Here is a 26,459-nt window from a genome sequence, read left to right on the forward strand (position 1 = left end):
CGGTTAAATTATTGTTTTTCAGCCAAGATCTTAATTAATAGCGGAGAAATAATAAGCCTGTGAGACAGATGAGGTCGCCGCCCCTTTGTCCTTCCCCCTCGTTGACTGACAGATAGTGATAGCGAGAGGCATATGCTGAGAGGAAGAGGGCAGAGAGACACCGACAGTAGCTGTGCCTGGGAGGGGAGAGAGAGGGAGAGAGGGAGAAAGAGAGAGAAAGAGAGAGAGAGAGAGAGAGAGAGAGAGTCTCTCCTCCCATGTTGGTGAGAGAGTAATAGGGATGACCAAGGGAGAGAGAGAGAGAGAGAGAGAGAGAGAGAGAGAAAGAGACTCATAACAGACATGCTCTGTTAGACCGAGCAAGAAAGAGCATTAGAGGCAGTAAATGAGAGAGAGAGAGAGAGAGAGAGAGAGAGAGAGAGAGAGAGAGAGAGAGAGAGAGAGCCTTCCATGCCATGTCAAAAGGAGGGGCGATATTGAGCCAGTGTTGGATGTAGTTGGGAGTCCAGTCCCCCCCCCCTCTGTCTCTCTGAGACTGTCCCCTGAGTGCTGCTGTCCAACTGAATCAACAACAAGACTCACACCAGTCTATTATTATCTCTTTAAGACTACTGAATCCACCTCCTCCACCTCCTCCACCTCCTCCACCCTGACAGGAGAAGAGAGGAGGAGAGGAGAGGAGAGGAGAGGAGAGGAGAGGAGAGGAGAGGAGAGGAGAGGAGAGGAGAGGAGAGGAGAGGAGAAGGGGGACAGGCAGGGTAGAGGTGGTCTACTGGGGAGGAGGAGAGGAGCGGAGGGCAGGGGAGGACAGGACAGAATCTCCTAAAAAAGGAATGAGGGCTGGTAGAGGAGCGAGGGGAGACAGACGCCATGGAGGAACACACATGGAGGAAGACGTACGCTGATTAGAGCCGTAACGACAGAGAGGATGATGGGTGGTTGGGTTGTGAGGTAAACGCCCATCACACAGTGAAGTCTGGGGTCAACAGGCATGAGGAGATGTCTCGGCGAACAGCGGAACGCCATGGGTAAACAGGACGATGGAGACGGCGGGATGGGGACAATGTGAACCTGGCCTCTGTCATGATGCCCGCCGTGCTGGGTGATTAGAATCCTGCCCCCCACCCCCCACCACCACCCCTACACAGTAAAATCCTGAGTGTTCATTTAACTCGGAGAGAGTATAAATGGAACCAAATGGACCGGTAAGGGTCCATTTGGTTCCATTTATACGCTCTCAGAGTTACAAATGGATAAATTAACACAGGATTTTACTGTGTACCCAGCGACTCTGCCTCTCTCTCTCTCTATCTCTCTCTGTCTCTCTCTCTCTCTCTCCTGCTCAGTGGCATGTAACGCCACTTTTCAAATGTTAATTGCGCCTTGATGAGGATAGACATGGGGAGTAAAAGGAAAAGCAAACATTAATTGCCAGAAAAGCAACACAGAGGGCATAAGGGGATTGCCAAAATGAACAGAGCTGGCCGCGCATATCTCTCTCTCTCTCTCTCTCTCCCGTCTCGGCGGCTCGTTAGATTCAAACGTCTGTCTTTGTTTGTTTGTTTGTTTGTTTTCTTCGTTATGTGGGTGTTGTTTACCTCGACGCCCCCCCCTCCTCCCTCCCCTCTCCCCTTGACTTTTGACTCACCAAAACATTTGCTCTGATTGGTCGCTCGGTCCACGAAGACTTTGGCGGAGATGACGTTGCCAAAAGGCAGGAACATTTGCATGAGCTCCGCGTCTCCGAACTCCTGGGGCAGGTGGTAAATAAACAGGTTGCAGCCTTCTGGCCCTGGTGGTGGGGGGGAGAGAACAGTACAGAGAGGTTATGAGGGGGCAATGCGGGACACGCCCAGAGACACAGAGAGAGAGAGAGAGAGAGAGAGAGAGAGAGAGAGAGAGAGAGAGAGAGAGAGAGAGAGAGAGAGAGAGAGAGAGAGAGAGAGAGGAATGGATAGAGACGGAGATTGAAAGAGAGAGGGAAAGAAAGAATTCAATAGAAAAGGGAGATGGATAGAGAGAGATTGAAACGGAGAGAGAAAAGACAGAAATCAATTGAAAGGGAGATGACAGAGAGAGAGAGAGAGGGAGATGGATGGATGGAGAGAGAAAGTGGGATTGAAAGAGAGAAAGAAATACAAGTATATAGTTGGAAGAAAGGGAGAACTAGGAATAGGACATGCGAACGACAGGGAGAGTCTGAGAGATAGACACATCAAAAGAGAGACTGAGATCAGAAAGAGGAGACTGACAGAAGAGAGACAGACTGAAGTCAGACAGGCAGACAGACAGACAGACAGACAGACAGACAGACAGACAGACAGGCAGCCAGGCAGGCAGGCAGGCAGGCAGACAGACAGACAGACAGACAGACAGACAGACAGACAGACAGACAGACAGACAGACAGACAGACAGACAGACAGACAGACAGACAGACAGACAGACAGACAGACAGACAGACAGACAGACAGCAGGAAAACATAAGCCAAGTATTTGCCCCAATTACTGGGTGATAGTAGGACTGGCTTCAAAATCTCCGTCCGCCCCTCCACCCTCATCCACCCAGCTGCCTGCATAGCGTACTGGCCAATTTCATGAGAAGTGGAATGAACTGGAGAGACAGAGAGAGAAGAAAATGACAGTGATGGAGAGAGGGACAGAGAGAGAGAGAGAGATTGAGAGAAGTGTTGGGCGGAATTGTGGGCTCGCATCTGGCCGACTAGCAGGCTGACTGGCTCGCTGGCTGGCTGACTAGCTGGCTGGCTGGCTGGCTAGTAAACTCACTGGCTAGGAGACTGACTGGCTGGCTTGCAGGCTGACTGGTTCACTGGCCGGCTAGTAGGATGACTGGCTTGCTGGCTGGCTGGCTGGCGGGGTTTCTCTCTCCTGTCTCATTGCTCGGGGTGATAGCATGACGAGATGAGACTGGGGCTGGGTGGAGGGCTGATAAGAGGGCTGCGGCAGCAGACTGTAGTGCCACTGTCCCTCGGCAAGATAGAGGACACACAGACGGCGCTTGATAGAGTGGAGCCAGTTATACAGTCTGGAGGGACCAGGGCTTTGGCTCTGGCTGTTTATATAAAAGTGCGTCTTGAGCAGAATTCACACTTTGAAAAAGATTTGAGGTAGGAGAACATCTGCTGCTCGGGCAATTTCTGTGTCCAACATTTTCCGCGTTGCACAGGTTTATATATACTTGTTCATCTTCCTCCCGGCTATAATGTGACGGCCAGCGTTATTAGTGACTGGACACTTCACACCTTCTTCACATCTTTGCCAACTTGTCTGTTCGACTGCGTGGAAGAAAGGTTATTCTATTCTTGAACTCCATCCACAGCCCCACTAATTGGACAAACATGATAGCACAAGTCAAATCTCGAAGGCGACATGGAGATTCATCCCGGAGATTACCAAAGTGTGAACAAACGAAGCAAACAGTGTTACTTTGCTTCCGTCCAGTCACACGGCTTGCTCTCATTAAACAGACATTTGTGTGACCACAGTCTATATATAACACAACATCATGCATTGAAACCTACAGTATCTTCACAGAAACAACAAAAAATGTGTCATATTGTGTCATGAGGCCAGGTTCATATTTAAAGATGTAGAGCCTGCACACCGTCTTCAAGGCTAAAGGATCACTTCATTGAGTAGACAACGTTTCCATCTTCACATCATCAGGTCAGTATGATCAGGTCATAATCATATTTAAACCACTTAGGCCCTACTGTATATACTTAGTGGAGTCCCCCAGGCGTTTACGCAAGGACGGACCACTCCATTTTCCCTCTACACCAAATCTTTGAGCTATCTTTTTTTTTATACCAATGTTCCCCCCAGAATATGGATGCTGGGGTTGAAGTGGTTAAGATCCAAAGGGGCGGAGCATGGCTCAAAGTCAAAACCAGACGATAACCATGGACCGTCAGTTTGTCTATCAACTTCCATTTCACCTACAGTATATAGCACAGCAATATTTCCAAAACAACATTTTTCATTCTAATGACTTTTTGCATCAAGGCAGGTGCGCCGACAGAAGTGGGCTTGTGCCCCCGTGAGGCGCGCCCAAGCGAGGCCAGAGCCAAGCGGTCGCCCGCGCCAAGTGAGTGCCCGCACTGAGCGGTGCCATATCTGCACCGCTCATACCGACACGGTGGGAATCACTCACAGTTCATTCAGAAATTGCACAACATCACTGTCGGGTGAAAACCTCATACAGTATGTTCAACATAGTTACTTTCCAGGATTCAAATTCAAAAATAGCAGATCTACAGGGTCAAAACGAGCTGCGATGCAACAGGTTTTGAGCTTGTAGATCTGCTATTTTTGATACTTTTGTCTTTTGTGTGACACTTTAGTGTAGTATGATCAAGTAGGACATTCATTTACGAAAACAAAAACAATGCTTGTGCTTGTCAATGAAAGTAAACGAGACCATTTAGTCGACAACATCAGCATGTAGAATGGGAATGGTATTTAAGATACTCAGATAGGCCTACTCAGGGACAGTGCCTTCGTACCTGTCTAACTACTGCTCCAAAGTGAGTGACACCCCACATTTCAGAAGACCACAAGGGGAGTTAGATATTATGAATTCCCATTCCCCCAGGAGGAAGTTGATAATGTTGCTCTGGAAAGGGAAGTCTGGAAATTTCTGTTGGAACTGTTACTGTTAACTGTTACACTTACGCGATTCCGGATAAGTGGTTGAAGATGGATGGATGGATGGATGGGATTTCCATTGAAATGAGGGATCATACACTGCCGCCGTTTTTTCCTTTTCCTCCTCTGTAAATATAGCTGTGTGCATTTGTTGATGACATGTATTAATGGGTTAATATTCTATGCTCTATTGATGAATTAAATACATAGGACCACAATGGAAACAAGTCCCCAGACTTTTTGCAATCAATCAATCAAAAGAAAATGTTGATATGAAACGTATAGCTGTTCCCGAATTTTCTTAACCCATTAAGACCGGGAACGCATCTGTGCCATTTTCAGATTTCTTTGGCTATTCAAAAAATAGCAGATCTACAAGCTCATAGCGTGGCACCGAGCATGTTATGAGATTGTAGATCTGCTATTTTTGAAAAATCTTGTGTGCAAATCTTTGAATATATATATAATTAAAGCAAACATTTGTAACTCAAAGAGTTTTTTTTTATCGGCCTAAGGTCTTAATGGGTTAAATAGACTATTTCTCACCTACACTGTATTATCTGATAACCCAGAAGTACAGTATAACTGTGCCTGTGTGCCAAGTCTGCTGCCTCCTCCTTCCTAACCAGCCTGCTGAACATACAGTAGTCACAGCCGCCTGGCTCACCGTTATGTGGCTTCGATAGGAATTATAGTGCAATTACTTTTCCTAGGTACAATATAGGTATACAGCCTGGTCGCCAGAGAAAACGTTTTGCAGAAACGCACAGTGATAAAAACAAATATCCCAAAAATGTTGCATGTGAACGTGGTCCACAGATGCGAACCATGTAGAGTCAATCGTCGATTTTACGTTGCATACTAATGAATCTTAAACCTAACCTTAACCCTAAACTTAACCCTAAACCTAACCTTACCCTAACCATAATCTTAACCCCTAAACCTAACCATAAACCTAAACGTTGAAATGCAACATACCTAACGTCCAGAAACGTTGTCATTGAACGTAAGTTTCCTCTGGCGATAGGGTTGCAGCATAAGTACGATCACATGAACCACCTCCAAAGGTTGCGAGAGACATATTTAGCCGCATTTGTAATAAAGTCTATACAACCCACATTGGCCACATTATAATCCGTTGCTGTCGGGTGGAAACCGCTTGTATGTCCAAAACCATTCCTATATAATTATTATATTTAAAAAATAAAATAGTGAAAATAGTGAAAATAGCCGATGCGTCGCATCGCACCGGGTGGTGAGCTTGTAGATCAGCTATTTGCACTACTTTTGTGCGACACTCTTGTATGATGAAGTAGGGCATTAACTTACGAAAAAACATTTAAAAAAGTTGAAATACAGTATGGAGATACAAGGTTTCTGCCCCGACAGCAACAATGAAATAAAATAAAATAAATACATGCCACCAGGTGCAGCTACTGTAGTGATGTAATGACTGTAAAGTGAAAATGTGACATGCGCCATGTGTTATTGTAATTTAAACTAGAAAACGTAAATCGCCCACGTAATATTATCTGATCCATCTGTAATAAAGAATGAGTGTTGTTATGTAAATGTTGCTAAGGTCTGCTATAAGGCTATCTTCATGGCTGTGGAGTAATGGGAATTGTGGAACCCCCCTTTTGCTTTGAAGAACGACAGGAGAGTTCAAATGGAGTATCAAAGTCCTGACGTCACTCCGTTATCCCCAGTGGTGGAAGAAGTACTCAGATATATAACATACAAGTAATATTACAAGTAAAAGTAGCAATACCGCAATGTAGAAATACTCTGTTACAAGTAAAAGGCCTGTGTTCAAAATGTTACTTGAGTAAAAGTACAAAAGTGTTGGTATCAAAATATACTTATAATATAAATATAAGTACCAAAAGTTAAAGTACTAACTTGTTTTAAAATAGCAGATCTACAAGCTCACAACGCGTCACAACGTTGTGAGCTTGTAGATCTGCTATTTTCAAATAGCCTATGTATAAAATAGGGCTAAAGTGGTTAATGTATGTTTTATGATATAATCATTTACAGTATATGTGCAAAGTAACTAGTAACTAAAGTTTTCAAATAATTGTAGTGTAGTAAAAGTAAAATATTTGCCTCTGAGATGTAGTGGAGTAGAAGTAAAAGTATTGAAGTTAGAAATACTCCAGAAAAGTAAAAATACCTAAAAATTGTACAGTACTTGAGTAAATGTACTGTATGTATATGGATATATATAGAACTGAAGTATATTTATATATATTATACCGGCAGACATTGGAGACATGCTGTACATATGAGCAGTGGTGGAAGAAGTACTCACATGTTTTACTTAAGTAAAAGTGAGTACAAGTACAAAAGTATTGGCATCAAAATGTACTTAAAGTACCAAAAGTAAAAGTACTCCTTATGCAGAATGTCCCATTTAACTTTTTTTTTAAAATGTATACAAATATTTAGAAAATAGCTGATCTACAAGCTCACAACGCATCGCAATGCGACGCGTTGTGAGCTTATACATCGACTATTTTCAAATAGCCGGAGTCTATAGGGCTGCATTGGTTAATGTATTTTTTGTAATAATAATCAAACATTTACAAAGTTAACTAAAGTTTTGGAGTAAAGTGGAGTAAAAGTACAATATTTGTCTCTGAGATGTAGTGGAGTAGAAATAAAAGTATTGAAAATTGAAAAAAGTTAAAGTATCTCAAAATTGTACTTAAGTACAGTACTTGAGTAAATGTACAGTACTGAGTTACTTTACACCACTGCACATGAGTAGTTAGTTAGTCCTTGTAGTGTATGTATTCACCCGCCTTCTTTGCGTTTGTTTTGCTGTGTTGAATGTATGCATCATTTTCTTCTAATTACTGTTCCGTATTGTCATAACATTTGTAAAAGGAATAAAAACTTTGATCATAAAAAAGAATCTCAAACTTGTTAAAAAAGAAGAAGAGGAGAAAAAAAAGAAACGATGATTGCAGCGAGTGCTGCAATACCGAGGATGCATTGCAGCTGTGTTGTTAGTGTTGCATGTGCTGCTGTGTGCACGTGTTCATCGTCAGAGTTGCAGTGCACCGTGCGATACTTTACATGACTATCAGCAATACAACTCATCAATATACGCATGCAGTCCATTTCCTTTCATTCTTAAGCCTAATCTATAGTGAGTCGTACAGCGTTTTCCCCCTTGAAAATAAGCCATCACTCTGCTGTGACCCTCGCTTGCACTTTCAGTACGAAGGAACACTAACACAACCTAACTTTACTCGCACATACACACACACACACACACACACACACACCTCCTTTAGGCCACGCTGCCGACACTACTTCATCTCCAGGTTTCCTTGCTGAATATTCATACCACAGAAGGCTGTCTGTCTCCTCGCACTCATACACTGTGAGAATGAATAATAGTGAGTGACAAATGGTGTCAAGAGGAGTGATTTACCATTGCGGTATATATCCTATGCTTTATTACATCTTAGTGCTTTGGCATAAGAACACTAAAAAACCCAGGAATCGTAATAAATGATTATGCATGCAGCTAATTAATCTAATGAATATTTATAACCACTTAAACACATTGTAATGGACTGATTAAGCAGTCGAATGCCGCAAGTTTGAATTAGTGCAGTTTTTGAATAATGACAGAGTAACTTTCCATCTTGTCGCTAATGTTCCTCTCTTTAAATGGGCTTTTTCCTCACTCAACAGCCCCCCCCCTCTCCCAAATCTCCCCCCCCCCCCAGCCAGCTTCCCTTCCCTTCCCTCCCTCGCTAATTCAAAGCAGCGGAGCTACATTAGAATGGAACATGGCAATTATCACCTTTTATCTTGGGTGGGCGCGCTCGCTTTCTCTCTCGCTTTACTCTTTCTTACCTTCGCGCTGTTGCTGGGGAATGATGGTCGGTTGCTGTGGGAACGCTTGGCTGATTGGCGCATAGGCGGCTGGGTAGGCTGCTGTTACAAAGGGAGAGACAGAGAGAGAGAGAGACAGAGAGAGAGGGGGGAGACAGAGAGAGAGAGCGAGAGAGAGAGGGGGGAGACAGAGAGAGAGGGGAGAGAGAGGGCAGAAGACAGAGAGTGAGAGAGAGAGGGGGAGACAGAGGGAGACAGACAGTCAGAGAGAGAGAGACAGTCAGAGAGAGAGACAGAGAGAGATAGACAGAGAGAGGCAGAGAAAGGAACCAGAAGAGTGGAATATTTTTTATTTTTTTATTTGCACGTCTCCATTTTCATATTTGACACAACAAAACTCAAATCATTATTCCATTGTTCGCATCCCTCCAGACATGGCATAAATAAATTGCATTATGGCTCAGAGCCCACGCTCGCTTGCCTGGTGGATCACCAGCACCACAAAGAGCACGACACGAAAACAGGAAAAAGAGGCACGTAGCGTTGTTTAACTATAGAGCCGACTCAAAGATACAGGGAGGGAGAGAGAGAGGGAGAGAAAGAAGGAGAGGCCGCTAATAGACCAGGATAGAGTGAGACCTGAGAGACGGATTTATACAAGCTTATACAGGTGTATATATAGTACGACCATGCCGCTTGTCAAGCATAACTGAAACACGTGTCGTATACCACAAAGTATGAATTAGGCAGAAGTCAAGAAGAAAACAGTGCTCATACAAAGTACAGTATATCATGTAGGCCTGTGGCAGGGGCTCTCAAACTTTTTCTTGTCAATACACAATGTATTTTGGCCGGGGGAAGCCCATCTGAAAATATTTTAGCGCCAGGGACCCCCATACAATATTTTTTCCCCACATTTGTAAAAGGGGTATAACTGATTTTGATGCAATAACACATTTTGCTGGGGACCCCCTAAAACACCCTCAAGGACCACCATGGGTCGCTGGGACCCCACTTTGAGAACCCCTGATGTACGGTATGGAGGCCATGGTGGATGTTGGCCTCCTCACCTTCTTGTGTACTTTGTGAATAAGAGAGTGTGTGTGTGTGTGTGTGTGTGTGTGTGTGTGTGTGTGTGTGTGTGTGTGTGTGTGTGTGTGTGTGTGTGTGTGTGTGTGTACGTGTGTGTGTGTGTGTGTGTGTGTGTGTGTGTGTGTGTGTGTGTGTGTGCGTGTGTGTGTGTGTGTGTGTGTGTGTGTGTGTGTGTGTGTGTGTGTGTGTGTGTGTGTGTGTCTGTCTGTGTGTGTGTGTGTGCGTGTGCCGTGTGCGTGTGTGTGCGTAACCAACCACAAAGAGGGGGATGAGTGAGGAATGACAGATCACCTGCGTAGTGTTGCACGCCCGCATAAGCCTGCTGGAGAGAGTCAGTCACTGTCGGGCTCTGTGCTGCAGAGAGAGAGAGAGAGAGAGAGAGAGGGGGGGGGTAATAAGAGAGAAAAGGGGAGAAATGGAGAGAGCAAAGGACACATGAGAAAGGGCAGAGAACGAATGAGAACAGAGATGTGATTCGACGGAGTGTGCGGGAAAGACAGAGGAAAGGGAGTGACCGTGAGGAGAAAAAAATGCAAAGAGAGAGAAAGGGCAAAGATCAAGTGGTACAGAGAGAGAGAGAGGCGGGATGGAGAAAGAAATGAGAAATGTGCGCGAGTGCAAAACGCAGAGAGGGAGCAAAAAAGAAAGTAAAAACGCTTGAGAGTGCTCAGCGAGCGAGCGCCACAGGAAGAGAGGCAGCCTATCAATGAATGGCGTGCATGGGGGAGGGAGAGAAAGATTTGGGTTGTCATATCTTACAGTTCTTCAAAATGCCTGTTCGTCCCAGATGTTTGCATCAAATATTAACCACATGCCAAACAAACCACTTTGTAGTTCATTACCATTGCAGCTGCCTTGCATAATGCTGCAATTGTGTGTGTGTGCGTGTGTGTACTTGTACTACAATATGAAAGACAAATGTCCCCACAAATAACCTAGAACTTGGCCCGGGCGGCTGGCGTAGCGGTCCGGGCACCTAGGCTGCTAATGAATCCCTATCCCGAACTTTGCTGCATGCCCATTTCCTGTCAGTCTACTGAATACTATCAATAAAGGCAGAAAAATCCCCCAAAATATATTTAAAATAAATAAATAAAAATAACCTAGAACTTGAGCAATAGACATGGGAGGACACTTTCTATCTAAGTGATAAATTGTAATTGCGTGCAATCATAAAGACACTTTTTACATAATTAGTGGTTATTATTAAAGATGGCTCTTTAATTGCTTCAGTCATCAAATCAATTTCTGTAGGTCTACTTTTAGCCTTTTTAATGGAAGAAATTACAAAATAATGTACCCATAATTGTCCTATGCTAGTAAAGCCTGGTAAAAGTACAGAGCTCCCAAAATGGACCAGAATGACATCTACTCTGTTAAAAAGTTTTTCTGGGGTAGGACCTCCAGACCCCCGCTTGGGGTCTTGGTCAGTGCCGACAGTGCCGACCCCACTCAAACCACCCCCCACAAATATCCTTGATTTCTGCAGTCGAAGGTTTGCAGGTATGAGTTAAAGGAGAATTTTGGACTAAAGTTTTCTTACCTTTTCTATGACGTTATGATATCTTAGGATGAATGGTACAGTAGAAAAATGTCATAACTCCACCCCTGAGCCACCACAGCTTAAAAGGTGCGCGGATAGGCCTTAGGTTAGATCACATATTTTAATAGCTTTTTTTTTAAGTGAGATCTGACGTTCATAGTGACAGAACACTATGTATGTCTCCTTTAACACATTCCATGCCAGAGTTTAATCTCATAATGTACTCACCAGTGCCAGCGTTTTATTGTTGTTTTTTTGTTTTTTTCATGTCGCCACAGACCTCGCTAAATAAGTTAAAAGTGCGCGTTCATTTGGTTCTAAACACACAGCGGATCCGTGAGAAACGGCCAGCGAAAACAGTTTCCAAATGCGAGCCGCCATCTTGAAGATAGAGCCGATCAACGGTAAACAGTGATCAGCGAGGAGAAAAACAACAACCGAGAAAATCGAGTTTTAAACAGGATCCCAGACAGGAAGCGGATACGATCGAAAAAACCGGAACCCGAATAATTCTGTTTCCGACCGGAAACCGGAAACGGAAATGGATCAAAAAAATTCGGAAAGTGCACCTGGGGCACTTAACATGGGAATCGGCGGTTCGCGTAGATCTACGCGACTGGCACGCTGCGGCTTTAAATAGGTTTGCGTAGATCTACGCGATTGGCATTCAATGTGTTAAGGTTATAAAATATGTTTAGAGTGAGACTTGTTGCAATTAGGAAAAGATTCCGGTTGCGTTTAGGGATAGGATAAGGATTAGACATTCAGAGGTTAGGTTCAGAAGTCTGGGTTAAGACTTATTAGACCTGATTTATACATATAGTTGTGTGGTGGTGTCATGCACTGAAAATAGCCGCGCGTGTGAGCGTGTGTGAGCGTGTGTGTGTGTGCGCGAGAGAGTTCTACAGGAATCAGTCCCAGACAACATTAAGGAGTCGAGGAGAACTCATCAAATTAACTGTAATGGACTGATGGATAGACTGATGGATTCATCATGAAAAACAGAAGGACCGGCTGCTCGGAAAAATCTGCCAAAGACAGATTTTCTTTTTTTCTTTTGATTGACCCTCCGAAACTAAAATGCCGCAATTCAACTGAGAGATGATGGCGGTGTCAAGAGCGTGTGAAATAAAAAAAAGGAGAGTGCTCTCTACTTCTGAACAGCGGGACGTGATATAATCACCCAGAGTGATTGTGGGCGCAACAGACTGTACATATTACATCTGACAAGTTTTAGCAGACCCACAGAGCTGCCTTACCTTGCAATAAAGTGCAACAGTAGAACAAGCTTAGACCTACCGTACATTTCTAAAGATCACCAAAGAATAGGCTCTATGCCAGTGGTTCCAAACTTTTTCATGTCAAGGACCCCAAAATGATATGTATTTGGCTGCGGACCCCCCATCTCAAAAATGTTTTGTGCCAGGGATTTTTCAAAAATTGCAGATTTACAAGCTCATAGCGTGGCACTCGGTGCCACGCTATGAGCTTGTGTATCTGCCATTTTTGAATAGCCAAAGTATACAGTAAAATATGGTTAAAGTGGTTAAAATGATTGTGACGCTATATTAACTCATTTTGCTGGGGACCCCTGGTACCCCCCCAAGGACCCCTGGGGGTCCCCGGACCCCACTTTGAGAACCAATGCTCTATGCACAGCAGCCATACTGGAAAGAAATTGGGTAACCTTTCTTCATAGGTGTTACCATTACCAATGATACTAATGAAGGCTCTGTTCCAATCTGGTCAAACAGAGTTAGGGTGCTGATATTGTGCATGTTGGCTTATTGGAAAGACTCTGCTACACTAGTGGGTCTCAAATTGGGGTCCAGGGACCCTCATGGTTCCTTGAGGGGGTTCCAAATGGCTCTTTGCGGGTGCGTAAGTCTGAGAGTTATGGGGGTCCTTGAAATTAAAAGGTTTGAGAACCACTGAGCTGCACTAAATGGAACAGAGCCTTCATTAGTATCATTGGTAACACCTGAGAAGGAACAAAAACAACCACAACCAATATTGATTGATAACTTTTTTTGCGATATTTTTGTAATATAGCAACAAATCAAATTATAATAGCCTTTTAAAATATAATCAACTAAGTCTGATTAACGACGTAAGAATAGTTTCATATTCCATTTTTTATCAACAAAAAGCTAAAATATTTAAGCAAAAAATCCCTAAAATAATCCCATGGCTGCCACTTCCTGGAAGACGTATGGATGTTTATTTTTCCCTTCATAAAGCTTTTGTAAGGCAGCACTATTGCCGGCAATAAAGCAGTTGTACTTTTGTAGCGTGGCGACTGCTTCCAGGCATCATTTTAGGGGTAAAAAAAAGTACCTTCGCACCAAAAAAGAAAAGAAAAAAATTATCATTTAACAGTTTACCAGTTACCCTTAACCCGTTAACCACTTCAACCCCATATGGTTGGGCGGAGTCCCTCAGGGCTCTATACTGTACAAGTGTCTTTTCTGTTTTCTGTTATTGTGGGGAAAGCTTTAGCTGAAAATAGCTGATCGACAAGCTCACAACGCGCAGCAACGCAATACGTTGAGAGCTTGTCGATCTGCTATTTTCTGCTTTTTCCCCACAATAAAGGATGCTGGAGTAATTGGTTCTAGGACTTGCTTGTCTCACCTGGGTAAGGATGAATCCCGTTGGTGTAGATGGGTTCAGAGTTGGGCTGACCGTTGCTCTGAGGAGGCAGGGCACTGAACCCGTTGACCCCGAGGGGGGCGGCTATGCTGGGCAACGTTGTGCCACCGATGCCCGGGGGCGTGCTCGTGCCTGCCAAAAAAAATTGAAAAGATGACAGTTTCATTATAGGGAACACTGTCATGTTGACCCACAGGGTGCCTAATTGGACAGCCATTTAATTGGAGTGGCGGGGGGAGGGGGGGGGCTCCTCTACCACCACTTCCTTCCTATCTGCACACAGCAGTGAACTTTTCTTTTAATGTGGGTAATATTTTTTGGACCGCCTGTCACCTTGCCGCTGCCCTTTTGTAGCCAATGGATTATTATTATTTTTCTAATCCCGGTGAAGGGCATTTAAGTCATGTAGGATTACGTTTGATAGGCATTACCTGGGCTTGCGTAGGCTTTGTGGATTACAAATGCTGTGTGTACGCCCGGCAAAAGCCACTTTACTTAATATGTTGCCGGTGTACCCCTGCCTTCAGGCGACCTGCCTACTTAGTGTCGAGCCGGTAAAGCTTCCCGGTGACAAGAGGGGGGCCGGGGGAAGACAGGTCAGGCTCGGGTCCGGGATTATCTCAAGCAAATCTTTGCTCTTATAAGCCAAGGACTCTTGCATTCCAAAGACATCAGATTGGCTCAGCTCCCGGAAAAACACACAGTAGTGTGTCCCCAGAGCGAGCGCGGGAGAATGAAAGCGAAATGAGAGAGAGAGAGAGAGACAGACAGACAGAAAGAGAGAGCAGGAGAGAGAGAAAATGAGAAAGTGTGTGTGTGGGGTGGAGGGGGGGGGGACTATACCGTGGCTGCCAATGAGTGTCAAGGGACGTTGTACATCATCTCCCCTCATGCTCTACCCCACTACAAGCCTTCCCCTCCCGTCTAGTTCAACACCGGCACAATGTCAGCTGTAGCTCAGAAACACTAATACGGAGCCGGCGTTCGCTCTTCAAAAATGTAACAAGGGCGAAAGCGCAAAAAAGGCCTTGAATGAATATATTATCAACGCTTGTATAATTCCTGCTAATCAAATGTTCCAGGGTAGAGATGGAAAGTCATGACCATCTCCCGTGAGTGTGTGTGTGTGTGTGTGTGTGTGTGTGTGTGTGTGTGTGTGTGTGTGTGTGTGTGTGTGTGTGTGTGCGCCCTCGTGCGTGAACATGCACTCGACACTTGCGTACTTTTGACATTTGATATGTGCAAGCAAGCATGGGAGTGTCATGTTGATGAGCATGTGTTGTACATGTGCATGTACACAGCATGTATTTAGTGTTGTACAGTATATACAATAAGTGTGTGTGTGTGTGCGTGCGTGCGTGCGTGTGTGCGTGCGTGCGTGCGTGCGTGCGTGCGTGCGTGCGTGCGTGCGTGCGTGCGTGCGTGCGTGCGTGCGTGCGTGCGTGCGTGCGTGCGTGCGTGCGTGCGTGCGTGCGTGTACTTGACATCAATGTCTCGGGGGTAGACTGTTGACATTGAAAGCTTTAGTTGTGTGTAGTACACCTGAACATACAACATGCGTGAGTGTTTTCGCTTGCCTGTGTGTCTTTGGTGTGCGCGTGCGTGTGTGTGTGTGTGTGTTGGTGTGTTAATGTGTGTGTGTGTGCGTGCGTGCGTGTGTGCATTCATGCGTGCTTGTGTGTGTGTGTGTGCGCGTGTGTGCTATAGGGATGCCATCCACCAGACTGTTGACAAAAAGCATCTAAAGCATGTGAACATGTTGCACGCGTGAGCAAAACAATTTGCGTGTGAGTGTTTGTGTTTGTGTAGGCTACATGTGCAACGTGTGTGTGTCTGTCCGTGCGTGTGCACACGCTTGTGTGTGAGTGTGTGTGACGTACCTGAGGACGGTGTCATGGGGGTGGCCACCAGACCGTTGACATTGAAAGCTGCCATTTGCTGCATTTGCGCGGCGGCGATGGCTGCCATGGGGTTCAGGTAGGAGCCCTGTGTGGCAGCCATCAGGGCTGCTTGCTGTTGCATCATCTGCTGTAGGATTACAGAGCAGTGGGGAGAGAGAGAGAGAGAGAGAGAGAGAGAGAGGGGAGAGAGAGAGAGGGAGAGAGAGAGAGAGAGAGAGGGGAGAGAGAGAAAGGGAGGGAGAGGAGAGAGAGGGGGGATCGTGAGGTGAAAGGAAGGAAGGATAAATAGATGGATAGAAGGAGCAACGGGGACAGGGGGAGTGATGGGAGAGATGGTGGAGAGCGAGCGATGGAAGGAGAGGGAGTAAGAGAGAAAGAGAGACAGAGAAAGAAAGAAAGAAACAGAGAGAGAGAGAGAGAGAGAGAGAGAGAGAGAGAGAAGGGTGAAATAGCCGCAGGAGCAGAGCGTGTTTACTTTCACATCTCTGTTTGCTTGGCCCCGGCCTTGTTCTTGAATAGAACGGCCCTGTGCTGCCCTGCAGCTCTAGCTTCCCAGAACAGTAAGTGTGCTCTGGCCTCCGCGCTCATTACCACCACCAGATAAAGGCTATATAATGAGATGAGTCTAGAGAGACGGCCGCTTTACACAGCTTATTTATGTGTGTGTGTATGCGTATGTGTGTGCGGGTACTATATGTGTGTCCTTTTTTATAGGATTTGTGTCGGTTTTTTTTGTGCGTGTGCATCTTTTGCCCGCCCCGTGCAGGATGTGTGCGTGTGTGTGTGTGTGTGTGTGTGTGTGTGTGCACAAGCGCATCTTACACATGCAATACAGTACTGTATGTATGCACGCGCGCCTGACAGAGAGAGAGAGCGAGAGAGAGAGAGAGAGAGAGAGAGAAGGGGAAAAAGCGACTGGGCGATACTGACAGAACGAGGGGAGTGAGAGAGAGAGAGACAGATCGTGCGTGAGTGGGCGCTTCTCACCTGTCAGGGTGAGCTGTTAGTTGCTGTGTGAGTGCAAACTCTCACAGACTCATAACTGGAGTTGTGACTTTCACATGTGAATATCTAGGGGCTTTATGGGTGGGGGCGTACGGTACGCTACGGGGACGGGGTGAGAGAGGTGGCAGCGACTTGCAGCTTCTCCACAGCATTAAAAAAAAGAAAGAAAGAGAAAAAAAAGTGGGGCGGCAGCAGCAGCCGAGACGTCAGAGAAGCGGCGGCTGTGCGACTGGGAGACTGTCAGTCGGCAAAGAACATCCGTGTGAGGAACGCGACAGAGCAAGGCTTTCTTTCCTCGACTCAGACTTCGATACTGAACTGAGGTGCCCTTGAGCACCTCGAAGGACCCTTAACTTCCAACGTGCTCCGGTGGAGCAATAGCTGCTCAAGCGGCCAGAAGTGGCTGGCTGTGGTTCTCTACTGGGCAGCCTCCCAGGTGCGAATGCACTTCCACCACGGTGTGAATGTGAAACAGGGCGATGCCGAAAAAAGAGCATGCGTGCTCAGCAATGCTGCCCCAGATAAATAAAGGTTAACCAAAAGAGAAAGGCAAGAAACCAGTGCAGCCTCTTTTGGTGAGCCCCTCTACACCTGTACAGCTGCACCCATGATGGCATGAATAACCCAGCCAGCAAGGGCCTTCTGTGGGTGTGGCCCCATGCCTACGACAGTTGCTGGGCTGGATGGGTAGACTGTGTGTGAGCAAAGATAGTTGAAACTAGAGCTGGCCCCTCATAGTCAAATAATCAATGAATCGATCGCTGCATGTGATCTTAATCTAACAAGACATTGTTTGTGGATTAGTCTTTTTTTAATGCTTTTTTCCCCCCATGATAAATGAATAATTATATTGTATTTTGAAATATTATGAGCACACTTTAATTCTTCCTCTCTGTAGGCCAATAGCCACTGGGCATTGTAAAGTCAACATTTGAATAATCAGTTCTCAGCCTCAGCGACCTGAAAAGGCTGCTCTCTGAATGATTGTATGCAGCAAACACAATTATACAGATTTGTTGATTAAACATTGTGAAGACATGAACCCTGCAGGACTACACAGTAAAAATCGTAGTTTAACTCAGACAGTGTAAAAATATACCCTTATGCCTGATGTATACTTGGTTGTGCATCATGTCGCACACCGAAAATAGCAGATCTACAAGCTCACAACACGTCGGCTGTTTTCGATACGCGACACACGTGTGAAAGTAAGTAAAAATCAGGCCTTATAGGATTTGACTGCATGATTCAGCCATGCAAGAACTTTTTATGTGGGTAAGACTGTATATTAACTCGAGATATCTCGTCATATTTTGCCAAGGTCCGGTCTGCCAACGACGAGAATCATGAGATTTTGTGTTTTCAGTGGTTTTCCACTAGATGGCGCTGTTTACTCGCCTACGGGTCACCGTTTGGCTCTCTGTGAAGCAGAGGAGCAGTGGGTCACGTGATCGCAAAAAAAAACCCAGCCCATTCATTTCCTTGTCATTTGATTTGGGAGAATGGCTTTTTCTCTGTTTGTGTTGCTTTTTGGGGAAAACAGCCTACATTCACCCCCCCATGCTACGAGACTCGGATACGTCTTTTAAAGCGGTCGGGGGATCGATCATACTGGAGATGAATATTCTATGACTTTTCAAAAGTTAGTGAAAACACTCGAAAATTGCTGGCAAGTGGCGTGGGAAATTATGTTTTATTTCTGGCAGTCAACAAGTTAAAATGAAGCCTTATTATGTGCATTATAATGCACTATAAATGTGATTATAATGCATTATAGACCCAACCTTTAAGTAAAGTGTTACCTGGTAGTTATCATGTGCTGTTCCACTGAGCTTGGAATGTATTATGACCAGCACTTATAATGCTTCATAACCCTTATTATAAGTTGTCATGCTTAATTATAAACATTCATAATGAGTGTTATCAAGCCTTATAAGTGCATTATAATGCATTGTGAATGAAAATATGAAAAATGAAATGCACAAGCATTCAATCAGAAGCAATATTTAGTTTTTTTGTTGGTAAAACTCACCGTCTCCTCGTTCGTCGAGCTGAGACTTACAGCGTGAGAGTAGGCACCGTAGGCCCCAAACTGTATGGTCATGGGGCTGAAGATGCCGAGCTGGCCCGCCATCTGGTGCATCCGGCGCAGGGTTCTCTCCTTGTCCGTGTCGGCGAACTTCACAACCAGGCTGGACGAGGCGCCCTGCAGCACAGATGACGTTACAGCATGAAACACCTTAGTTAATGAACTCTACAGGGACACAGCACTGTGTGTGTGTGTGTGTGTGTGTGTGTGTGTGTGTGTGTGTGTGTGTGTGTGTGTGTGTGTGTGTGTGTGTGTCTGTGTCTGTGTCTGTGTCTGTGTGTGTGTGTGTGTGCAACTCTACATGCACCCAGAGAGACACACATACACGCACACACACACACGTACGCGTGCATGCGCACACTGTACGCACACAGAAAAATGTGTTTGTAGCAGTGGTGTAAAGTAACTAAATACATTTAAGTACTGTGCTTAAGTACAATTTTGAGGTACTTTTACTTTACTGGAGTATTTCCAAATGTCAGTTTTCAACACACACGCGCACGCACGCACGCACGCACGCACGCACGCACGCACGCACGCACGCACGCACGCACGCACGCACGCACGCACGCACCACACACACACACACACACACACACACACACACACACACACACACACACACACACACACACACACACACACACACACAAATAATCTGCTGCAGTAAGTTGACAGCACATGACACTGAACACATTTTCGGTAATGCACATTTCGATTTTTCTCTGAAAAGTAATTTGGATTTGTCCTAACTTTTAACAGGCGAGTCAGTCTCTCTGCAACTTTCATGAACCACCATGACCACATCGCTATGGTAAAAATAAACTGTAAGTATTTGTTGTTTCACAGTAAACATTCTTCTTGGTTTGTCCTAACTTTTAATACTGTAAGTTAAACCAGTGGTTCCGAGAGAGAGAGAGGGGGGGGGGGGGGGGGGGGGGGGGGGAGGGGGGGGGTGAGAGAGAGAGAGAGAGAGAGAGAGAGAAGAGAGAGAGAGAGAGAGAGAGAGAGAGAGAGAGAGAGAGAGAGAGAGAGAGAGAGAGAGAGAGACCCTCAGGGGTTCCAAATGGACATTTACAGTTCTGTAACTCTGAGAGTATAGAAATGGAACCAAATGGACCCGTCCCTTACGGGTCCATTTGGTTCCAATTTTATACTCTCGAGAGTTATGGGGGTCCTTGAAATTAAAAGTTTGAGAATCACTGAGTTAGAGCATAGTTTGCAGCTTTCTCTCAGCAGGGCTTGGCAACATGGCACCGGCCAATTCAGCTGATGAGCCAGTGTTTGCTAGCCAAATCACTTTGTGAGCATTACCAAATTGAACAAACACAGGGCTAATAAAACACAAGTCTGCTGCTTTGGTAGCCTTGAGCCCAATGCACTGTACCTCCGGGATGTTGTCGTGCGCCAGAAATAGCCGATCTAAAAGCTTACAACATGTGACGTTGTTGTGAGCTTGTACAAAGTATACGTATACGACAAAGTATAAACCAGGCTTTCGCTTATAACTACTTTGTAACATACAGTATACCTACCACTGGAGAAAACAACAACTTAGATACAGCATTGTTAACTTAGAGATATAGTTTCAGTTTTCAGTTGATTTTGTATTTGTTTACAGTGCAACATCAACCCATGGGGTCTCTGTACACTTCTGAACAGAAAGTAGCCTACACAATACAGAAACTAGGGGTGTTACAGTGCAAGGGAGAAAAGACCCACAGTTTTAGAACCTCTGGTCAATAGGAATGCTGCAGCCTGGTCAACCCTAAAGCCTCACTTAGCTATCAGATTTATTACGGGAGCTGAATAATGATACTCATCACTGTGCAGAGGCGCAACAAACACTGGTTGTTATCAGCGTTCATTTTGACACTACATTTTATTTTGGCAGGCCTCGATGGTGTCGCAATGCCTGATATGTAGACTGGCTACCGAAAATAGCCGATCTTAGTTTAAAAAACGATAGTTTTCGTTTCTATTTCGCTTTCGTCAGTAAAAAACGGTAGTCGACAAACATTTTTCGTCATAGTTATAGTCATCTTAGCTTGGTTCTTATTTAGTTTTCATTTAGTTTTTGTCAGTGAAAAAAGGCAGTCGCCGAAAAAATAATTTGTCATAGTTTTAGATCACAAAATTAACACTGCTTGTTATTTAAACCCTCATTGGGAAACATCCTTCGTGTATGTCTGAGATGCTGTCTTGGAAAATTAGAGCTGTATAAGATCCTAATGACTTACTTTTACTTAGAATCCCTGGGCGTGCACTGAGTTTGGCAAATCCTCTTTTTTTCTTTTAATGCCCCAGACTCCTGGAGTGCCCTTCAACACATTTTAAAGCTCGTTTCAATGACATAGTTTGCACAGTTCAAATCCATGATCACGCTTGTGTAACTGTTTGTAATTGTTTTTTAATCGACATAGTATTTCACTTTAAAATGTTTTTTGTATTTAGCGCTCTTATAAAGTTATTGTCTTCCTGTCTGTGCTTGTTTGCTGCTGTTGTTTTTATAATGTTCGCTCTGCAACACGTGCTGTACATGAGGATAACCTCAAGTGCCGTTTGGGCATAAATAAAGGTTTGAATGAATTAATGAAAAATAAATGGAAAAATGCAGATTTGGTGATGTTATTACTGTAATGTGTTACGAATAATGAGTAGGGATCAAAGACTACTCCTAAATTCCAAACGGTTGTTTTTTTGTGAAATTAAGCCATCAAGGTTTATGTTGATGTTCTGGAACTGGTGTCTGTGTTTTCCTGGGCCGACTTAGCAGCATCCTTGTTTTGTTGCAATTCAGAAGCAAGAAGCCTCTGCACATCCAGGATTTGACCTCTGTTAAGCAGCTTTCCAGATTGAGAAGGTTGGAGGACTTATTTGCTGTAATGGGGATGTGGATTTGTGTATGATCTGCATAACAATGGAAACTTCTGTCAAACTTTCAAAAAATGTGCCCTAGGGGTACCATAATATATCTTCAGACAGAGGATGGGACCAAGAACTGAGCCTTGCGGAACAGTCAGACATGGAGTTATTGAATGTTACGCGATGCAATCTGTCATACAGGTAAGAAGCGCTGGGGGCCCTTGTAGATCTGCTATTTTAACTATTAAAAAAATGTCAAAAAAAATATATCACAAAAATAAAAAGCCAAAAAAGTTTAGGCATAAGGGGTAAGATAGGGCCAATAGTCCCCGATGCCAGGAAGATATTCCAAACGCTCAAGGAGGACAGCATGGTCAACCGTATCTAAAGCAGCGCTCGGGTCAAGGAGCAGCAAAACAGAAGTCGGTAGTGCAGTATATAGCTATCAGCTTCCTTTCTGAGCAGGCAACATGTAGTCTCCCTTAGCCAGACAATTGGAGATCTCTACCAACTGAAAGGGAAATCTAAACTCAATGTAGGGGCTATAGAACAGAGGAGAAACCCTATGCTGACAAACTACTGTTTTATTAACAAATCATGTACTGTAACCGTCCCAATATGAAGGACCGGTCTAAAGTCTTTGCATTGGTTATGCAATGCAGTTATACGTATTGGTAGGCAGAGATGAATGATCATCTGGCGAGGTGAGGCTATAGGCAATATGATGCCACCGGTGGGCTAGCTAATCTGAGTGAGCAGGTCTTGATGAGAGTCAGGTGACACAGGTACACTGTCAGGGCTGAACATTGTTATAATTCGTGCAAGGAATAACACTAGTAACTTGCTCCTTGGGTGCTTTGAAGGCAACACGAAAAGCCATTTATTGTACCTACACTTCACAGACATAAGCAATTATATGTCACAGACTAGGCTTATGACTGAAAGGAACTTGTTAAAAGATACAGGCGACGTTTATTCCCTTTCGGTTCCAACAACGTAATCAATCACTGTCAAAACAAGGTTACAGAAAAAGCAATAACAACTTTTTTTTTAATGACTTAAAGGCAAATATTGTGCTGCATTAAATAGTCTGACATCTGTGTTGTCAGGCTATTATCACTCCTTGTATTCGCTATTGTGAAACTTGCCATAGTTTGACGTTAAAGGGGCACGGTAACCATGAGGTCGCTACAGCACTCTGATCACATAGTTAACCCATTAAGACCGGGAAAGCATCTGTCATTAACAGATTTTAACCACTTTAACCATTATCTTATACTTTGGCTATTCAAATATAGAAGATACACAAGCTCATAGTGTGGCACCGAGCGCCGCGCTATGAGCTTGTAGATCTGCTATTTTTCATATACAGTAGTCATGAAAATTGGTGAATATGTTGAATATTCAATATCTTCAATATTTTTTAAAGCGAACATTTGTAACTCAAAACTTTGGATTCTACAAATGTACACAAAAAATGTTAAAAAAAATATGTATTTGGCCGCAGACCCCCATCTCAAAATATGTTGTTCCAGGGACCCCCAGAATCAAAGATTTGAGTTAAAAATGTTCGCTTTAAAAGATATATATATTCAAAGACTTTTCACAATTTTTCACATTTTCACATTTTTTCTGAAAATAGCAGATCTACGTAGCACGTAACTCGGTGCCTCTGTATATCTACTACCATGTGAATAGCCAAAAGAAATAAAATAAAAATGACACAGATGCGTTCCCGGTCTTAATGGATTAATAATGGCTACTTGCTCTGCCTACCAGAAGTCAGTGTTTTATTTAAACATTTGATTGGAGGACAAACCCCTTGATATGCATCATCTCGTCTTCCAGGGGGTCCTCAGTGTTCAATCAAAGCTGCAGTCGGTGCAGTCACCAACAGCACTGCTTCTCAACCTGTGGGCTGTGGCCCACTGGGCGGGCCATGGGGATATTGCAAGTGGGACCCCCAACTAACCGTTAAAACATTAACATTGAAATGATAATATAACATTAATATAAAAACAAATAATAATGTGTTTTTTTTAAATGCCATGGTATTTTCTTCTTTACAACTTTGAAAAGTTAGTTTTCATTGTGATACCGATAAATATGAACTTAATGTTAGTTTCAGTGGTCCAATTTCAGAACACAAACCATGCTCTGGCGGTGTGCCACCCATCTGACTACCTAATATGGCAGCCGTGTTAAGTGGTCAGCTGAGTGGGCCGCAAACACTTTCAAGATTTTCAAGTGGGCCCTGATCCAGAAAAAGGTTGAGAACCACCTACACCCACATGTTGCCTCTTCATCTTTCCTTGTGTGGTGTTTTAGTGCATTGGTTCTCAAAGTGGGGTCCGGGGACCCCCAGTGGTCCTTGAGGGGGTACCCAGAAAAAAATGTTAATATAGCCTCACAATAATTTTCACCACTTTTACCATATTTTATACTTTGGCTATTTAAAAAAAAGAAACATCAACCACACAATTAAGACACTGATATGCAGAGGTAATTAATGTTTTTTTTCTTTCTTTCTTTAAATGGCCAGACAACTTTGAGATCTGACTCCTTGTGCTATGAAAGTGATTCTAGTGTGTGTGTCTCTGTCTTAATATGGTTTTCTTTCTTTCCACTGAATACTACATACACAACACTCCTGCAACAACCCCTAATTTCAACCAAACCAGCCGGCGGAACCAAATATGTTCTTTTAACGACCAAAGTCATTTAGCCGTCAGGGCTTAAATGGACGGGAATAGTGCATGATATTTGCTTCTGTGAACTCTCCGGCTCCCACTGTATACACTGTGAGTGAACTGTGATCCTAACCAGATCCCACAGGAGGCCCGGTCCCTGGCTGGTGAAGCTTCACTGAATACAACAGCGGGTAATTAGGTCTGACAAAAGCCTTCGGCATGTGGAGGGCGAAGTATTGACTAATGGTGCTGCCTTATGGCAGATATAGTTCTGTATTGATGTCTGCGCTCCTGACTTTGCATCCAATTAAATCATTTGAGAGACAGAGACCAGAGTTGGTTCCTCGTGTGATGTCCAGCCAAGGCAGAGCACAGAGGAGAGAGAGAGGGGAAAGAGTGTGTGTGTGTGTGTGTGTGTGTGTGTGTGTGTGTGTGTGTGTGTGTGTGTGTGTGTGTGTGTGTGTGTGTGTGTGTGTGTGTGTGTGTGTGTGTGTGTGTGTGTGTGTGTGTGAGAGAGAGAGCGAGAGAGAGGACGTGTGGCAGAATGTCAGAGGATGTGTATTTGCATGTGGGTGAGAGAGAGAGAGAGAGAGAGAGAGAAATAGAGGGCAAGAGAGAGGGATAAACAGAGAGCGAGAGAGAGAGAGAGAGAGAGAGAGAGGTAGTCAGACAAAGAGAGGATGAGAAGTCTGCCAGGCACAGACAGCAGCCTCAGATACTGTCAAGAGGACCAGGCTCCTATTTAATTACAGGCAATGCATGCTGGGAAAGAGCGTGGAGCGAGCACCAGGACAGAAGGACACAGGCAGCCAGGGGGCAGTCGGGATATGATTAGCAAGATCATAAAAGCAAAGACACGGGGAGAGAAGGACTCCATAATCAGAACGCGGATTCATCCCTCATACAATGTCTCAGCCGTGATGGGGTCAGCACAAATGCAGCCTTTGATTTACATTACATTGTTTAAAAAAAAGAACGGAAAATCATGGACCCAAATGCAGGGTCAACAGGAAAGGTTGAGGTTGACCAGTAGTGCAGTTATTTATTTATCTGTTGGCAATTTGAATTTCTTACATTTCATATGAAAGTAAGACCAAAACAAAATTAAGAATCACTTGCTTTGATTAACATGTTTACAAGAAACTACAGCTTATTCTGGTATGTTTCTGAAAACTGAAACCTTTGTATTTTATATATTTATTTATTATTATAAAGTTCATTTTTGGAAAAACAATTTAGGCTTTCAATTGATATACTCTATTTAGTTAATACTCTACCCAAAAAAGATATATAATTAATGGTTTATGTGAATTAATTTGAATCAAAAAAGAAATGTAGGGCTCTGATCTGAAACTAATCCCCATGTTCCTTCATCGGTCTGAAACTTTTGTTTTACAACAACACATTGTGAATCAGTTGTCATATCATTTCCCCTACTGCTGCTCAATATTCATTGCATGTGAATAGCCTGAGGTGAGGAAAAAAAGGTCTCTTTTGTGTGTGCTGGGTGGCAGGCCCAAAGGCATATACCGCACAGGACGGGTAAGCATCTGACCCATATCCTTATTGTCGGGTGGAAACCTTCTATGTCCAAAACCGTTTGAAAAACATTTGAAAGTAGTGAAAACAGCCAATCTACAGGGTCTGCACTGCACAAAATATAGCTTGTACGTGTTCATTCAGAATTGACAAAACACATCTAGGCTATTATACTGGTAACTTTTTCCTAAGCTATTGCAGTGGTCCATCTGTCGACAGACAGGGCTCGTTTTCCCTGTAACGTTGCTTGTAAATGTTGGTAGTTGCGTGGTTGTGTTTCTTTGGGGAGCTTGTTTCTAAAGTGTAGTTGCTTGTATGGGGGTCCCTGGCACAACATATTTTTAGATGTGGTCCGTGGCCAAATACATATTAAGTTGGGGGTCTTTGACATGAAAATGTTTGAGAACCACTTAACTAAAACAACATTACACAATAAAGTTTGACTGACCTGCCCTACTGGCTTATTTTGGGTTTGTTTTCATAGACCTGGTTGCTTGTTCCCTCGCAAAATCCGGCAACACTGGACCCAACGTTCCACCTATTCTAAACCCGGGTTATGGCC

At 44.1% G+C, this 26,459-nt stretch overlaps 1 protein-coding gene across 20 annotated transcripts in view; it reads right to left on the reverse strand.

The window, feature by feature from the left end:
- Window positions 1-26,459, reverse strand: part of celf6 (CUGBP Elav-like family member 6) — a gene marked incomplete at its 3' end in the record, with an annotated part of 260,109 nt that overhangs the window by 12,326 nt on the left and 221,324 nt on the right. For 2 of the 20 annotated variants that reach the window (XM_080445246.1, XM_080445244.1), the window contains exons 6-11: window positions 18,777-18,920; window positions 15,689-15,833; window positions 13,791-13,940; window positions 9,905-9,967; window positions 8,543-8,623; window positions 1,709-1,792 (exon numbers count right to left, since the gene is read on the reverse strand). In XM_080445246.1, the coding sequence (XP_080301372.1) occupies window positions 1,709-1,792; window positions 8,543-8,623; window positions 9,905-9,967; window positions 13,791-13,940; window positions 15,689-15,833; window positions 18,777-18,920 (667 nt within the window). Of the gene's footprint in view, window positions 1-1,648; window positions 1,793-8,542; window positions 8,624-9,871; window positions 9,968-13,790; window positions 13,941-15,688; window positions 15,837-18,776; window positions 18,921-26,459 lie in introns of all 20 variants that reach the window. The other 18 variants (XM_080445261.1, XM_080445259.1, XM_080445254.1 and 15 more) reach the window with 10 other exon arrangements.

This window comes from Gymnoscopelus braueri (genome assembly GCF_963280865.1).
Source record: "Gymnoscopelus braueri genome assembly, chromosome: 1".
Taxonomy (NCBI): Eukaryota; Metazoa; Chordata; class Actinopteri; order Myctophiformes; family Myctophidae; genus Gymnoscopelus; species Gymnoscopelus braueri.